Source organism: Hippopotamus amphibius, chromosome 7, assembly GCF_030028045.1.
Source record: "Hippopotamus amphibius kiboko isolate mHipAmp2 chromosome 7, mHipAmp2.hap2, whole genome shotgun sequence".
NCBI classification, from domain to species: domain Eukaryota; kingdom Metazoa; phylum Chordata; class Mammalia; order Artiodactyla; family Hippopotamidae; genus Hippopotamus; species Hippopotamus amphibius.
Genome location: NC_080192.1, coordinates 79,282,497 through 79,301,183, shown reverse-complemented (window position 1 = coordinate 79,301,183; position 18,687 = coordinate 79,282,497). Strand labels below are relative to the sequence as shown.

Sequence of the window (18,687 nt, the reverse complement as noted above, 5' to 3'; positions counted from 1 at the left end):
ATAGCACTGGTCACCTCTGCCGGAGCCAGGCTGTCCCCTCGGGCCGTCCCTGGGTGCAGAGCAGAGACAGACCACTCAAGCCCTGGCCAGGTGAGCACAAACTCGTGTGGGAAAGGAATAACCTATCCTGGTTGGCAAAAACCTAAAAAAAATATTTTTTAAGATGAAAATAAAAACAGGCTTAATACCTTTCTCTCCTCTCTTCTTTCTGGTCCGGTCTATATGGTCCTTAAGCTGGATTCTAACCTGCCTTTCATTTGGCTGATCCCTTATAAAAGGATGTTTCAAAAGCTGCTCTGTGGAGGGCCGCTGCATGTAATTCTTCACCAGGCACCCTTCTATAAAACTAAAAAATTTCTTTGACCTAGAAGAGGAAGTAAAAAAGATCATCAAATTTCCACCACAAAGAGCAAAGCTCCAAAAATATCAGTAACGTACAAGCTTGTAAAGAGAGCAGGGCTTCAGAATTCACTGAGAACAACTCTGCAAATGCACAGGGATGAAGCAGGGGACAAAGCAGGAACCACCGGGCCTGGAGCATCACTTAAACATGGTTTAGGAGGCACAGCACACGCTGAGGGCTGCGCAGGCTGCTTACTGATCATGGAATCACGGGTGGAGGAGGCAAGGGAGTAAAGGGAGGTCTTTGCTAACGTGAAGACGACAGAGGAGAGATGACTGGATCCTCAAAGACAGGTAGGGAGCTGAGTAAGTGACTCAGGGCTCTTGACCCTGTTACTGTGGCATTTCCATCAGTTTCAGACTGGGTTACACATCAGTTCTCTACACTTAACGTACAGAGGCAGAAATAGTGCTGAGGCGGACAGTGACCCTGCTGTCAACGTTTACCCCACCAGCCACTTTATTTTTGCCTGTTTCTCCATTTCTGGCTCTGGAGACCCCCTCCCCACCCTTCCTGTCTTTTGAGACTCAGCTCAGACACCTTCCCATCGGTAAGCCTTTCCTGGCAACACTGTGCCCCGCACACCCCAAGTCAGGTGCCTTTCCTTCGGGACTGTCTGCATGTAACACACTGCACACTTCACATTTATGTTTCTGACTCTCCTGGTTTAAAACAGTACAGGTCAGGACTGGTTCCTACTTTTCCATTTGTCAGCAATGCCCAACTCTGAGCACGTACACTACAATAGGTTTGTAATAAATTTTTGTTGAATGAATGAGTTATTACTCAGTATTTAAAAATGTGATCGAGGAAATTAGTTCAGTCCTTTCCTGTTATTTCACTGCTTTTAGGAATCAGTTCCACTGTCTTCTGTTTCTACTCAAACTTAACATTTTTGTTCACTTCAACTAATATTTATGTGTCAACGATGTACATTTGTTTATGCTAGGCTCTGTAAGAGATACATATAGGAAATAATGCATATGTACACAACAGCAGATGTATAATCCAACTGTGAAGAAAAAAAAAGAACTACTGCGACAGTGGACTGGGACAGACATCCAGAAAAAGGAGGATATTTGACATTCCAAAGATGGGAGAGAAAAGCCACTGTTCCAGTAACAGGAACCACCTCAAGGTAGCAGAGTACTAGGGAACAGTGAATTGTTTTCTGATACTAGTATGAAACGTGGAAAAGAGTAAAAGAAATAGGTCAGGGGCAGCTCACAGAAGGGCCCTCGGCCACTCAAAGAAGTTATGACTTTATTCTGCGGTTAACGAGGAACGCAGAAGAGTCTACACAGTGGTGATGGAATGCTCTGGCACAGATTCCCAAACCCCACTGCCCACAAAGATCATTTTGGGAGTTTAGTAAAAATACAAATGCCTGGGTCACTCCTCAGACCTAACAAACTGGAAACTTTGAGGTTGGAGCCCTAAGTTAAAAATTTCCAAAGGGATTCTCATGTGCCGTGTACAGATTAACATCTGAAAATCGAGGATCAATGTATTGTTTAAAATCAACTATCAGATTCTGCTGATCATCTCTTAAAGGCCAATTCCCCAAAAACAGTCATGGAAATTTACATCTGGTGGATGGGAAGACAGCAACAGTAAAGGAAGAAGGACTTCATATGTTTGCAACCCTCTCCACCCTTCAGAACACCTGGGTAAAATGAGGCAATGATATAAATTGCTGAGAATGCATCTGATGAAGCTTAGAGGAAGGTTGGTGGAAGAGCACAGGGAGAATCTGTCATCTACATCCATCTCTTTACTTCACTGTACTATACACACAGTGGTTAATCCAAACCTGCCAATCATGGACAGAATCATCAGAGTGGGGCCGACTGAAAGGACTTATAAATTGTGAAATACCCTGAAGATGGAGCATAAAGTCCCTCTAATAAAATCTGACAGAGAAAAAGAAATGGGAAAATGAGTATCCTTCAGCTTAGCATGAGCCAGATAAAGTGTTACCCAGCTGTGTAGCTTACTCCTTGGTGACATCTACTGTTCACATTTGGTCTCCCAGGGCTGGCCACCCATGGGTACCCACAGTTATCATGTTTTAATACAGGAGACCAACTGGGGCTAAACTGTTGCAACTGTCTGGCCTTAAAGAAACTCTCTGAGAACTGGTAAGTGGAACCAGACGACCTCAGTTCCCCAGAGCTGAATGTGGTGAAAGACGGGATAACGGAAGGAGGAAACCTGCCAGCAGACAAAGGTGGGAAAGGATGGTGAGATGTACTGGAGAAAGGACAGGCAGGAAAGAAACAAGAGTGAAAATACACGTGCGTGTCTATACCCAGGGATGGGAAAGAGCCTCTAGAATGCCAGAGGATGTGCCACCGAGAAGAAAAGAACAGACCTAACAGCTGGAAGACCGAGTCCAGGACAGGAGGAGGCCAAGATGGAACTCTCTTGCCTATTTCAGAATCAGAATCAAGAACCTAAGAGGAGATAACACTACCTGGAAAACTCATGAGAATAGTTTCAGAAGGTGGGGGGGGGGGGGGGGGGGGAACCACTGTAGGTAAGACCACAGAGCCCAGGAAACAGGAATAGCAAAGGAGCAAGGGTGGGCCCATGTGCACAAGAGCCTGAGTACAGACAGGGACCGACAGGAGAGGACCCAGAGCAACCCTCAGGAGGGAGTAAGTGGGCAAAATTCTCAGGTGAAAAAACAAGGCACCGCCCTCTCCCTCCCAGATTTTACAACTATACCAAACCAGCATCTCCCCACACTGCTGCAGTTCTTAACGCTTCCATCCATGGAGGTCATCACCACCTCCCTCCCCGGGATCAACCATTTAGCAGATACATGAGGAGGGAGAAAGAAGGGGCAGCCCAGGGAGAGGACCCCTCCTCCAACACGCTCTGCTGGGACAAGGTCCCCTCTGACTTCAAACTCTGCAATAATTACAGTAAACCCTTCTATGAATTTGAAACTACTACTTCAACTGAGGAACTACATACAAGTCAACACAGCTTTGCTTCTTAATGTAAAAATGTTCAGAAATACATTACACTGAGGGGTGTGCTTGAGTACTAAAATGGAGTCCTTTTCTTTAACCACATGTTGGTGTTTCCTAGGGTCACCTGTCACTATTTTATCATTCAAGGACAACTGATCAAGGAAAAAAAAAATTTTAAAAAAAGCAATACACTTTTTAACTGGTGTTTTGGGGCACTGGCTCTTGTGTTCTTTTGGAGTCAGAATGGCCAGAATTTTGCCTTAAAGTCAAACTAGAAAAGAACAGGTTTTTTTGTTTTTTTTTTTTTTAAAAAAAAGGAGAACAACAACAACATGAACAACAAAGCACACGTAGCTTACCATTTTTTGGACTTCAGCCGGGGAGGAGGGTTCCTGGGGATGAGAAACAGTGCCCTCATGGGGTGCATGTCACAGAGAGCTGGGGAGAGGAGAGGGCGTGTCAGTATGCACTCAGGTTACTCACTCTCGACCCCTAGGGTCCGCTCACGACATCACATGGTCTGCCCATCGTCTGATCAACATGCCTTACGCCAAGCAGTCCGGACATCTATTCATGCAGTCGAGGGCATACCCTGAATCCCCCACTTAGACACAGCAAGATATGACGAGGACAAGAGCAATGAGGAGAATATACAATTTCAAATAGACACTGGAAAGTTTTCATAAATCAAAGACAAATATTGATTCAAAGTCCTAAAGGAGTTAGCAGCTTAAGTTTCTACACCATCTATCAGATGACAATGAGATAACTTTATGTTCATAAGGTTGTTGTGAGGATTAAATTAGACATGGTTGTAAAGGCCTTCCCACAATGCCCAGAACACGGGCACATTCAGCCCTCCAGGAACATTCACTGCTCATTGTTAGAGCCAGTGTTCTTATGGAAAAGCAAAAATGAGGGAAGAAATGGGATTAATTCTGTGCAATGACTGCTTGTGCTCTGATCACTTGCCCAATGAAGGCTTGTTAGGTGCACGAGTACACACGAATATGTCACATCACGTATTTCCGTGTTTATTTACCTTCACAAGAATCTTACAAGGCAGCTGGGAAATGGGGGCAAAGAAAATGAGGGTACTGTTCCCACTATGAAAGAAAACCAAGACAAAGGGCCAGGCAGTCCTTCCCCATCTCTGTTCCTCAGAGGACACAAGGTGGCACGTGGTGACCAAGACAGACAGCCACTTCTGCAGTACAAACTAATCCTTAGCTGTGGGCAGTCTTTTATCATTCATTCAACAAATATTTATTCAGCAGCAACTATGTACCAGACAGTTATACATTCTCTGTGTACACCTTTTTTTTAAGGGGGACTAGCAGAAAATGCTGTTTTTCCCTTTGCTCTCTGCAGTTCTACCCTGTTTCTGTTTTAAAATCAGTTTCATTAAGTTGTCAGTGATTTAATCCAAATAGGAAGCAAAATGTCATAGGTATAGGTTATACCAAAAAGAATTATTCCACAGATAAAAAGTTATGCCTCTCTTTGTAAAGTTAAAACATAAGTAATACTGAAATTTCCTGTTTCACTGAATATTAAGTTGAAACTGTAAAAAGAAAAATTATTGCCTATTATCTGATGTCAGAATAATTTCAGGTCACATGTCTGATTACAACTTAAATAAAAGATAACATAGCCCTCGGACCTCAAGGAGATCTTCAAAAGGACTAAGGCGTGCCAAGAATTCCTTTCACGTGGAAAACTCCACTATATTCAAGATTCCTTCACGTGAAGGCCCCATTGGGAACAGCTTCATTCAGGAAGCCACTCTTTCTGAATGCTTGAGACTAAGTTTAAGTTACACAGAACTGGGCTAAAAAGGAACACAGGCTACTTACGGGGAGCTCCTTCTGCCATCTCAATGGCTGTGATGCCGCAGGACCACAGGTCACTCTGGAAACAAAGCGGGATGTTAGGACGCCGTCCTAGCTGTGAGGCCACAAACTCACACTGCTGGTCATTCACACAAATGACATACATGCATTCTTTGGGGTACGAACCAAAAGGCAGTTCGCTAGGAAATTAAAAGCACAAACACTAGCATTGACATGTATACACTACCAAATGTAAAATAGCTAGCTAATGGGAAGCTGCTGCATAACACACGGAGATCAACTCAATGATGGGTGATGACTTAGAGGGGTAGGATAGGGAGGGTGTGAAAGAGTAGCAGGAGGGAGGGGATATGGGGATATATGTATAAATACAGCTGATTCACTCTGTAATACAGCAAAAACTGGCACAACAGTGTAAAGCAATTATATTCCAATAAAGAGCTTAAAAAAATTAAAAAATAAATAAAAAATAAAAAAATTTTAAAAAGCACAAACACATCTGGAAGAACACCTTCCAAAAACAAATGAATGAAAGATATAATGATACAACTGATTATTAATTACAACCACTTGTATCTATGATCAAAAGAGAGTGGGTTCCCATTACATCTTCTCTCTACCTGCCCACTGCGTGCTCTGCAGGTCATTGTTTCTTCATTTCTTTGCACCACTTAATGATTTAGACTCCCAGCCTAGACTGACGTTTACTTTTATGCTTGATGATAATATCTCAAACTTAACTAAGATGTTAAACATTACTCTTTATGAAAGGTCCTCAGAAGAATTAATAAAATCCACCCTCACTCACTAAACAGAATCTCTCAATTCTCCCATCAAACTTAGTCAGGGGTATGCGATAAGCTAAGTGCATGCAATATTTTCCTTCTGATTCCCCTGAAACATTAATTTTTAAATTTGAATTATACTTTTTTTCTTGGCTGCACCATGCAGCTTGCAGGATCTTAGTTCCCCCACCAGAGATCAACCCTCTGTCCCCTGCAGTGGAAGCATGGAGTCCTAACCACTGGACCACCAGGGAAGTCCCTAAAATTTGAATTTTAACTTTATCCCCTACTCAAATACAAGTTCCCTGAGGGGAGACATTTTTTTTGTTGTATTCACCTTTGTATCCCCAGAATTCTACTACCATGTGGTAGACACTCAATACACACTGCATGACAGATGAGGTTTTATCAGCTAATTTCTTAAAATCCAAACAAGATTTTCTAAAAGCAGATAACAGATGGTTTTTCATCATTAGCCTTCTTTTGTTTAGACACTATCCTAACAAAGAAATTACTTAAAGTTGCTCAGTTTAAAGGTTTTCCTAAATAACCTATAACTATGCTATGGAGTTCAAGCACATATATTTTATTACAAGAATAGACCCATGAACTGCTACCTTATTTTTACAGTTTTTTATACCCTCAGGCACAAAGGGCAATTCACCACCTTAACAGGCAACTAATATGGGCAGCATCCCTGGTGGGACCAGCAGGTGTTCACACTTCCTGGGGTGGTGTGCAAACAAACCACACCCATCTCTTCTCAGGGGATCTTGCTAATAAGGTTTTTCCTGATACTAATGGAGCCTCTCCAGTTTAGAGGAAACAAGCTAAATGACTTCACAAAGATTAGAAAGGTAAAATTCAGAAATGGTAAGATAAATCTAAAGGATGGAAACACTGCCTCTTCAGCAAGTTGGTGTCATGCAAAAACCGGGGTGGGGGGATGGATGGGTGGATATTCTTCGTTAAAAGATACTCAATGACCAAACGATCAAATACAACGTCTTGTCCTGTACTGAATACTGGTTTGGACAAACCAGGTGTGACCCTGCATTAAGGAACTGTTTTTAGTTTACTTAGGTATGATTATATTTTGGATACCTTAGAAATGTTTTCCAATTTTGGAGATACATAATGACATAACAAAGAGTGAAAAATCATAAAGTCTATAACCTATTTGAAAATATTTCAGCATATAAAAAAAAATAAAAGATATTCTTCTCCACCATAGGCTTACAGCTTACACTGAGCTCCCTAGCTGGGCATTTGTAATAAATACTAAATACACTGGCACATGTTAAGATAGGAACTCAACTGTGAGTATCATTAACAGGTACATCAACCACTCGGACTCATTTACTTAAGGCAAGAGAATTTTTAAGTAGTTTTTATAAACATGTTCAACCAGAGTCTGATGATCAAATATGGGTTTTACATTAGGATCAAAAAGTGCATTATTGATACAAGTCCCTAGAGGTCACTCTAATAGTTTAAATATATTTGTGACCAAAGCAAAGCTACAAAGTTTTGCTTTAATAATACTTTAAAATTTCACAGATGAAGCTACTGCTATATATTCTGAGAGTATTTTTAAAATAATAAATATCTGATTATAATATATTCTTTAAGTTAAAAAGAATAGCAAACGGGGAGAAGCACTGAATTTACTAAGGACAAAAAAACTTCTGCAAACCACAGAGTGACACCCACCCCCACGCCCCACCCCGCCTTGAAAGCAGCATCGTACTTAGTAACAGAACAGAGGTGATGCAGAATGGACCAAAAAAAGCCTCGGAATACTGTCCCAGCAGATGTGCCCCTGCAGCAGGGCCCACGCAGTCCTCAGTGAAGCAGCAGGGAGGGGAACTGGAGGCAGAGCCCCACTAGCAGGAATGGCAGGGCCCGAGCCTTACCCTGTAATCATAGGTGGCGTCGGGGTTCTCATCACAGGCGATGACCTCAGGAGCCATCCAGTATGGCGTGCCTATGAAGGTGTTTCTCCTCCCCACGGTCCTGTCCAGCTGAGCACTCACACCAAAATCCACTGTGGCAGGAAGAGGAACACAATCGACAAACCAGTAGACGTCAAGGTGACGCACGTGAGAAGCAGGGGTCTTCAGAGTAAACCAAACAGAAACACTGCATGGACGTGCAGCCTCCCACCCACAGGGATAAGGTGCACCCTCTCCAGAGCCAAGCCACCAAGATGCTCCACCAGCCTGGGAGCTCCTGGGAGGCCTGGACCCGCCACCCCCTGGAGCTTCCCGGCGAAGACCACCAGCTGGGTGAGCCAGGAGTGTGTGTGGGGTGGGGGGGCGGTGCGCGGCGGGTCGTCTGGAACCTGGCTAAGCAATAAGCCCAGCTCTCACTTCTTAAATATGACAGAAGGAGAAAACGCGGGTGACGTTTCCAGCTAACTGCACTCAGGCAGGGTATCAGATCACATGGCATGCCCATCACTTACCAAGCTTCACCTCTGCATTCTCAGTCAGCAATACATTCTGGCCCTTGATGTCCCGGTGAATCACATGATGGATGTGGAGATGCGCCAGCCCCTGAGCAGGAAAGACATCTGGATTTAGTTCTCTGTCACCATAAGTGAATCGCCCAGAACGCACCCTTTATAATAAAGTGTTCACACAGGCCAAAAGTTTCTGTGTACATACAACTCAATCTCAGTGCATTTTCAGCAAGACATCGCCAATGACACCACACAGAGAGAAGCACCCCCAATCTCAATGGGCCAGGGGGCGGGGCAGCGTTACCACTTTCTAGCTGCTCCCCAAAGGCACACTTTCAATGACCATCTGCAGTGTCTCTGCTGTAATTTGTGCTATTTATGTACAGCGTGGTTCCTTTCCCACGCTGCATGCCTGTCTTGCAGTGGGTGACCCTGGGGGTAGATCTGAACTACACACATCCCAGGGGAAAAGCAAAGGGCGAGAGTGGGCTTTAAGGGTTGGCCCTTGAACCCAGCCTCGTTTTCCCACCAAAGAATGACAGACTGCTAACTACTGAACGACCCCACCTCCACCCCATGTGTAAAACAATTCTGCCATCAAAAGAGCTTTATTTTCAAATCAAGTATCTTTCTTTCCCAAGGAAATAAATCCTACTGGGCATATAGCACTTTTTGATGACCTCGTATCTGGAATGAAGCCCAGAGCGTGCCTCTGATGAGAGGTGGTGGGAGAACAAAAACACAGTCTGCATCCAAATATGGTCAGGAAGACCAAAAGGCATCATTCTCACAACTCGTTTACTTGTCCTGACTGTAGCTGGAGAAGCCAAATCTATAGCCTACCTCCTTCAGCTACAAGCAACCTGTTAGCTCCAAAATGTCTCTATTCAAAAAGGGCAGATCAGAAGTAACGATTTACTGGATTTGCCCCGTTTAACTTTTTTATGGGGTTTTATTATTATCATTACTTTGTAGGATATGAATTAAACATAACAACTGCCCCAGAACACTCATTTTTCTAACATAAGGGGGCTTCTAAAATCATTTATGAGTCTGCCTGTGAAACAGAAGAGAGCTCTCCAGCCCAGGAGAGCTTTTCTACTGACACATGAGGCCCGCATGCCCACGGCTCTCAACCTGCTGAGAGCTTCATTCAGCAGCACCTGACTCTACCGTCCACTGAGGAATGACATTTGTCACTAAAGAAATCAGCCCCCAGAGATCTGCCTTCCTTCCCCATGAGCACAGCTTCTCACCACCCTGCTCTCTTTCCCAACCACTGACTCTTACAACCCCTGTGACACACACGAGTATGTGATACTGGCTCTTCCAGAAGCTTTTGTCTGGGGTTAGTTCACTTAGACTTTTGTCGTAGAAAAAATTCCCATTTCAGATGAAGTGTACAAGAAGGAAACTCTTGTTTCAGGTGCCCATTGGGGCGGAAAACATTTGCTGCATCTCGAAAAGATGTGCATTGAGCAACCATATTCAGGTCGATCTGGAGCCTCAACCTGGGCTTCTTTCAAATGCTATCTGAGATCAATGGTGATAAAACCGCTAAATACACTGAGTCAGCTACTTACCCATATGTTACATAAATGATTCGTGTACACTAAAACTCATTTACTTCTCATAATAATGGTACTTTCCTTCATAGGACTGGGACCTAAATTTTATAAATGAAGAAAGTAAGTCTGGAAAGTTGAGTAACTTGGCCAGGGATGTGCAGCAGAGGCAGGACTCAAACCCGAGTCGAACTCATGCGAGCATCCAATTCTCTTAGCCCCTGCTCTCTCCTGCCCACCCTGAGTTTTTCTTATCAAGATAATAAATACACCTGCCCACTCACTGAACTCCCTCATAGCAGTGTAGGGAAGGAGGCTGAGTTTCCCACATTTAGGCTCCTACAATAACCATAAAAGAATCCTGATAGTTTTATAACAAAATTTGAATGTGATGATAAAAGGACGGGTCTCCCATCTCACCCTCTATAACTAGTTTTCCTAAGGGAATTGTCTGTTTTCAAGGGCTCTGTAAACTATCTAAATAAAAACAAATTCAGGGACTTCCCTGGCGGTCCAGTGGTTAAGACTCCTCACTTCCACTGCAAGGGGACAAGGGTTTGATCGCTGGTAGGGAAACTAAGAATTCGCATACCTCAAGGCATGGCCAAAAAATTAAAAATAAATAAATAAGAAGAAATTCAAACTATCTCTATGAATTCTAGATGGCAGATTTTTAAACCTGCAGTCCCCTGTGAAACTTAAAAAGTGGAGTAAATTTATCTATAAATTAAAAATTAAGTAACAACTTTTTTATTAGAGAAACATAAGAATTAGATTCCAGTTCAACTCCATAGTCTTTATTTTTAAAATGTGGTCGGTAAATGAAATCCAACCAAGTAATTTAAGGGTGTAATTGAGGGGTAGAGAGAAAAACTGCGCCGGCTGGCCAAAGGGAAGAGGCCCACTGGCGACTCAAACGCAGTTTTCAAATACGAAATTTTCAAACACTGTGCCTGTGCTGTCAGGACACAGCTCTACTACTGACAGGAATCATTTAGAAGCTGCTAAAACAGTAGCTCGCTCAGAAACTCACTCTAAGATCATAAACCAGCTTTCCAATTGGCTGTAAATAACTTTTCCTCATAAATACTGCAACAGATTCTAACAGTTAATGCCAAAGTCCACAAGATGATTGTGAAAGCATTTAGCACCATTAATATTGATTTATAGGGTTAGAACAAGATTCCCATAAACACAAGAGTTAGAGATTATTTCTCCTCCTCTCCACTTTGATTTTCTTTTTAATAACTGCAGGGTGAATTCAGAGAAATACAAAAAAAAAAAAAAAAATTAAGTCGTTTCTTTAGATACTTGCCAGAGTCAAAACCATGATGTGGCTTAAACTATCAAAGCCAGCTGGTGATACAGAACCCTCGGTTGTCACGAAAAGAATAACTTGTACAGTCACAACTAATGCAGAAAAATCCCTGGGGCTGGGCAAATGGAAATAGAAACACAAGCCTGCACCTGGGCCGCCATGCCCCGCTTACCCTCAGGATCTCCCTGGAGATGTAGGCTATCCAGTCTTCCTTGAGTGTGTTGCCCTTGGTGTTCTTCACGAGGTCTGTGATGGAGCCGGCCCCGCAGAACTCCATAACGAGCTGGAGGGAGACAACACGCCCCGCCAGTGGTCAGAGCACCAGACGTCAGCACACGTCTGGCGGGGGCGGCGCCAGCAGTCTAACCCCCCTCCTTTCCTAAAGGTCTAGGCAGATGATCACTGTGGAGGCACCAAATTCCTGAGAGCATATCTCATTGCACCCCATCTATTCGGCACGGACATCCAGTCCAGGAGATTGGGGTCCGGGTATTCCAAAGCACAGCACAGCCCATGCAGAGGCACTGAAGCCCCACTTCTCGCCTGAGCACAGGTGCAGGTGGACCGTTCGTTCCTAATCAATGCCCAGTCATCAGAAATCTGATCCAAATACTTCCTAACAGGCTTTCTCACTTGCCAGCCTAAAATTTCTATTTTCCATACACTGTGATTCTCAAACTATTTTATATTAACTGGGTTTAGTACAAAAGAAAAGCACTATTTTTAAGCAGCACATAATTTTTTAAAAGACACTATTTACAATACTTAAATGTTTGAACAACATGAACACAGTATATTTTTAAAGTATTTAGAAAGAAATTGAGTTGAACTATTCTAAAAATTTAACTGTGTTTGGATATGGGCAATGGAAATAAAGGTAACTATTTCCCTTTTACTTTCCTAACTTTGCAAATATTCTATAATGGCTTTTTTAAAAGTTAGAAGAGTATTCATTTACCTTCCTGCTCTATTAAGTCCAGTACCTTTGGCATAACTAATGTGATAACCACAGATCGGATACTATCTCGGTGTCATCATCTTGAACAGAAATGTATTCAATAAGAGATAAGGTTAAATGTATATAATTTCTACAAACTTCCCTGGAATCCACTGTTCTTAATAAATTACTGAACTAAGCTTGTTCTTTTGCAATTTGTCTCTCACTCCCACATAGTAAAGGTGCATTTAGCTGAGATTCCACACTAATTTCCATAAAGTTTTTATCATATTGCTTTTATTTTCAAGCTGCTAACTTCCTTGCTATTTAGTTACTTTTTTTTTTAATGTGCCATTTTATTTCCGAAACACAAAGTTAACTCTTTCCCCTCCAACGTGAAATCAACACTAAAATAAACATTCAGGACGCCATCCACTGAGAAAGCCAGGGGAGATACCAGACATTACCCCTATTTTCTTTGCTTTTCTCTCCCCCAACTCTGGAAAGTCCTTAATGCCCTTTTAATACAACCAAAGAGGAAACCCCACAGAATGCTCAGCAAATGTTTGCCTACCCAGAGCTGGTCATCGTGTCCTGGGGGGCTCTTTTTAATGAAAGCACCGTAATACGTTGCAATATTTCTATGATGAGAATATTTCTTCAGCATATTTATCTCCAGTTTGATTTCCTCCTCTTCATCCTTAAGAAAAAATACAAATAAAACGTGCAGCTTTTGAGTGACATGCATGATTTTACTTTCTCCACATGCAGGCAATGAGACCTTCCCAGCCCCTCCAACAAGGGAGACACGGTCACTGTACCCTCGTGCCAATAATTGGGAACTTTCAGGAGACTCATCCTTTGAAATGCGATTACAAGCTCTGCAAGCAATACAACAAGTACAAAAGGTAAAGATGAAACAGGAAGCAGCAAGAGCAGACGGTACGTGTGGTCCTGGCTCTTCCACTGACCACGTGACCCCAGGCAATCGCTCCACTCCTCTGGGCCTCAATTTGCTCACCTGTAAAAATGGGAGGAGATGGGGAACTTCTTGATAGTATTTCAATTAATTACTAGAAAGGGCTGTTTCTTTTCTAGAGAACATCTGTGAGTATACATCCATCCGGCGCACTTAAGGCAGAGAAGGTTCACCTCCGAGAGCCTCACACAGCAGCATGGCCCTGGGCCGGGGCCAGGAGTGGGGGCTGAGCCCAGGGGCCCTGTGGTCCTGGATGGATGGCGCCCCCACGAGACTCAGGCCAGTCCAGGAGCCTGGAAACAAACACCACGCGGTGGCAGCAGGTTACCCTGGCCTGGGCTCCTCCCCCCGCCTCCGCGTTACTAAAATAAGATGAGCCGAGGAAGAAATAAAGAGTCTGTATGAGATCAGAGGGAGAATGAAGGAGGCAAATGGTGACAAAGGTCTGGAAAATAAAAATGAGCTGCTCCTGTGAATGCTGAGGTCTCCACCTTGTCCCGCACACGCCCCCCCATCCCAGGGAAAACTGTGTCACTGGGGGCGTCCTGGCCCTGCTGCACACACAGACACGGGAAGAGGGTAACGGCCAATCACCGGCAAACAGTCATCCGCAGGAAGGTTTCCAGGTAGCACGAGCATGAGAGGCAAGCAGAATTAAAGTGAGAAAATGAGCCTTGGTCAGAAAAGAGGTGTTTGAGAGAAGATAGAGAAGATCTTTGAGAAAAGCCTTATAGCCAGACCCCGGAACTGCCTCTATTTCATGTACCTTCAACAGGAAACGATGACTGGTTCCCTGAAACCTCCTGACTTTTCTACAGTGACACACTCCTTCCACTTTAGCTTCCTCTCCAGGGACGACTCAGGGATTCCGAGCCACGTAGGTGCGTGCATGTGTGTGCAGGCGCTCACTCGAAACCTCCTGTTACAGCCTAGCACCTCCAAGAACCTTTTATAAGGCCTCACAGGCCTAAAGTAAGCTTGGTTTGCAAACACTGCTCTTTAAGATAAAAGAGGCAATACCATTAGTTAGATATTAACAATGAGACCAAATAAAAGATTGTCTTTTTAAAAACAGAGCTTTCAGTTGGTCATTACTGCTTAATAAACCAAATACACACCAAAATATATAATCATCTGACACCAGTGATTCTCACGGTGGTGGCTTCCAGCTCAGTCCAGAGTCTAAGTATGAGAATATCACAGCACAGAGATGACAGGCATGGCTGTCATGTGACTTTGGCAGATGATGCCCGTAAATATGGAGAAGAGTCACATGGCCAAGTACAGTCTAGACACTCATCTGTGTAATAATTCTCATTCAAACCCCGTATATATGTAAATCATACCAAGTATGTATCCTTTCAATGGCCATGATCAAAGCAGCAATGAACAATGCGAGGCTGAACAACTAGGATAACTAACTAGCTTAATTCTAAATAAAACCAGTGCTTAGCCTGGCTAGTATTACAGAATCACACACCTCTATCTGGGACCTTTCTTCAACGGAACTTTATACTGTAAAACACCAAAGGGTGACAACTTTTATTCACATTAGGCACAAGGAAGCGCACCCCAAGCAGGAACTAGGAAGGCCCATCCACCCACAGCTTCATCTTATGCTCACGTTCCCCACAGTGTGGAGGCACCACCACCTGCTGGTACAGGGCCCTGCTCTCTCTCACGACTCGCTGCCCACGGTCTCCTGGGTTCCTGGGCAGCCAGGACACCCACTCCAGTGAAGCCTGTCGAGACCGACAGGTTCCTAACAAAAATGAGCACACGAGTCTGACCACAGCCTCGCTCCTGCTGGACAGGAGGTGGTGTTACTCCCGGGACAAGGCCCTGAGAAGTCAAACATCCCACATTCCCTACACTGGACAGAGTCCCTGATTAGAAAGTGAACTAAAGGTTTGATTTTTTCCTTTTATCCAAAATCAGTCAACTATAAGGATCTGGGGTACAAAGACGACACACAAACAAAAGGAACAACACTGAACCAGAACAGGGAAAGATCAACACACTACTGACCTTAATTTTTTGCGTTAAGAGCAGCAGCCGCTCCCTTCATGCAGTACATGCACCTTCCCGGACGGAAGGCAGGACTTTACTGCTCGGTCTCTAACCCTCCCTACCCGCCTCCACCCCCCCCCCCCCCACACTGGCTAACTCATCCCAGGGTCCCTGGTCCCTACATGCTCTGGCAGTAGGTTTCACTTCTGGACAGAAAGCAAACGCTAACCACCGTTCTCCCACAAGAAGCTTCCTGAGCAATAATTAAGGGTCTTGACATATTGTGACTGGTTTTGACGTATCTTTTCTTGTAATGACACAAACCTCTGTCTTCCAGGACCTAACTCGTTCAGCCTCTGTACAAGAACAATCAAGAGCCTCCATCGGCACCTGATGACTGCGGAGCCCACCGAGTTAAAATCCTCACACGTCTTGCACATTTAAAAATCCTTACAGCCTTGAATTCAGTCAGTTCTGCCTTCTGGTGAGAAAAGCACTTAGCAGACCCATGGGCCATACTGCTGGCTGATCATCACGGCACAACACATCTCCCTGATCCTAAGATGCTGCTAGACAGACACCCCATCACTTTACATAATGAAACTATGACTCGCTATCAACACATACTGTAATATCTTTGAAATTGGGCTGTAAGTTAGAAACAATGAAATATGACGTAAGAACAACTTAAATACAGTTTGGCAACAGCTTTTCTAATATGACTGAAATATCCAAGTATTTTTCGAAAATACAGTAATCAGATCAATTCCACCTGCCAGAATTTTCTTAAGTAGTCAAATCCTGGAAGCAGATGAAACTGAACTACGAATATTGAGAGGAAAGCATACTGTCCTCTCAAATCATCATTTTAGGATAGGAATCATATATTCCTTGAAACATTCCTTCTCTGGCTTCTCCGATTTTAAAATAGTTGGCTACTGCACAGTTTATAAAATAAAAAGACATTTAGTACCACTACTTGTCATTCACTGTCTAATTATGACCATGCCCACCTTGGAGGAAAAGCATCAGAAATGCAGAATCTGCCAACAGCTTTGAGCCAACTACACCCAGGAACCCTGATCACGACTAAAGCTTATAATATGGTGTTTTATATGGTGTCTGTAAGATAATAATGAACCAACTTGTGAGTTCAAATCTCCCTTCGGTCATTAGTTAAAAACAAGTTTGGTGGTCTCATTCCAGCATTTAAATACATACACACCACCACCACCACAAACAGAGACCTCATTTCGCTGGAGAAGATACAGCAGAAAACAGCCCTGGGGCAGGCTAACTGAATTTTTAAAGCAACGACAAATCCCAGATTTGCAAAGCAAGTGGAACTAACAAAGCTCGATGAGGAAGGGATATATCCAAGTATCCTGGTCAAGTTCAAACGACTCTGTCCTTCACACTCCTCTTTAGGAGGCCATAGTCATGTACAGATGGAAAAAGAAAAATTAAGGGTCATTTGAGAGAGGAGAGAGGACATTTGGGGAGGAGGGCAGGCCCCCTCCAGGTCTCCTCCAGGAATGAGGCAGCTGCCAGCCCCTGGTGATCGAAGGCAGCCGATGCCAATTAGCATTCTGGACTCTCCCCGTGGGAGCCAACTCCCGCAGAAAAGGTCTTTGTCTCAGGCTGGGCTAAGACTAGGGAGGAGTTCTCCTTTGCCTTCTTTGGCTGCTACAGGATGGGTTGGGGGAGGACATCTGAATCGTGGTCATCTTCAAAAGCAGCTGTGGCTTTGGCAGTCACAGGACAAGCCCTGTCCACTCCACAGTCTGAGCACAGAGCAGTGCATGTGACTAGTGGGGGTTTTTTAATGACTCCTTAAAATGTTGTTTAAACTCGTTACCTAAATTGTCTCCTTCCACTGATGGCAGTAACTGTGTGAAGAGAGAGAGGTGGACTTCTGATGAGCCAACTGGGAGGCTCCAAGAGGACTGGGGGGTGTTCTCCCCAGCACCACTCCTTACAGAATTAAGCCTACTTATTAACAGCAGAATAAAAAAAAGGAAGGGCCATTCATTATTCACTCTATCTTTGCTAGATGGAGAGAAGAAGAATAAAATGAGATGTGCAAGCATCTCTGGCAGATTTCACCACCAAAATGTATAAATGCATACATACTTAGAATGAAAGTATCCATTTAAAAGAAAAAAAAAAACCACACAAAGTTTACAAGTTTATTTCTTTCAGTTAACTACTACCAAACCCTTCTCTATGAGACTGTGAACTGGTAGAGAAATGAGAACAGATTTTGACTTGGCAAATTTCATGACATCTGAGTATTACTCAGTACTACACACCAAACTGAAATTAATCAAAAATTTTTTTTTGACTCCAATAGACATATGAAAGCTCTACAACTTAAATTCACTGATAATTCAACCAGACAGAGGTGAACATAACTCTGCAGGGAATTTTCTAGAGTAAAGGAAGGTTAAAGGATCTGGTTGAAGGAAGGAATCGCATGTTCTTTAAAATTAATCCACGTCCATCTCACAAGATCCATCAGTTCCAGGACAAAAACCCTAATAGAAAAATGACAAAATTAACATAGCTACAATGGAAATCAGGCACTCGTGACAGCTTACTCAAGAAAAAATGCTGCTCTGAACACACTTCAGACAAGAAGACATGTTCCCTAGTTTTGCTACTGAATCAATGGACTTATAGGATCCCAAAGTCTAAGGGTAACGGCCCTGAAGCCCTTAACCTGCTGCTCTCTGTGGAGAGGTATCACCACATAGGACTTTACTTGAGTCCGCAGTCTTCTGCGAAATCTGTTGTAATGCAGTGAGACTGTATCACTAGACTGGTATCTAAGAGAAGCGTGGTAAAGAGGAGAACTACGGAGCAGCACGGTTCACTGGAACGGGCGGGGTGACAGGGGAAACTTCAGACTGTGACAGAATGGTGCAGGATGGCGAATAAAACCCACTCCACTTTCCTCAACATCACTCACTCACGAAAAACTCGGGAAGAGCTGATTCACTTTGTTGTACAGCAGAAACTTGGCACAACAGTGTAAAGCAATTATACTCCAATAAAGAGCTTAAAAAATAAAAATAAAATAAAAATAAAAGCACAGCTTCCAAAAACAAAAGACAAAACAAAAGACAACCTAGGGAGACTGATGCTTCCAAGAAGGCCAAGACATATCTCTGGGATGACCCCCACCAACAAGCACAACACAGCGAACAAACGTGGTGAGTGAACTCAAACCATAAAGTCAGATAACACATCACTATTTTCTCCATGATCTAAACAAAACTATTAGAACTTCCCAAAGTTTCAAACCCCAATTTATAGGACACAATAACCGGGGTACAAGTGGCTTCGATAGTCTAACTTGAAGTAATTCACATCAGTATTTGATCTTAGAA

The 18,687-nt window shown here is 43.4% G+C and overlaps 1 protein-coding gene across 50 annotated transcripts in view; it reads right to left on the bottom strand.

The window, feature by feature from the left end:
• The window catches only part of MAP4K4 (mitogen-activated protein kinase kinase kinase kinase 4), a 173,135-nt gene that overhangs the window by 50,195 nt on the left and 104,253 nt on the right, over positions 1-18,687 (bottom strand). For all 50 annotated transcript variants that reach the window (XM_057742592.1, XM_057742594.1, XM_057742593.1 and 47 more), the window contains exons 4-10: positions 12,881-13,006; positions 11,542-11,652; positions 8,490-8,580; positions 7,939-8,069; positions 5,241-5,295; positions 3,744-3,822; positions 189-364 (exon numbers count right to left, since the gene is read on the bottom strand). In XM_057742592.1, the coding sequence (XP_057598575.1) occupies positions 189-364; positions 3,744-3,822; positions 5,241-5,295; positions 7,939-8,069; positions 8,490-8,580; positions 11,542-11,652; positions 12,881-13,006 (769 nt within the window). The remainder of the gene's footprint in view (positions 1-188; positions 365-3,743; positions 3,823-5,240; positions 5,296-7,938; positions 8,070-8,489; positions 8,581-11,541; positions 11,653-12,880; positions 13,007-18,687) is intronic.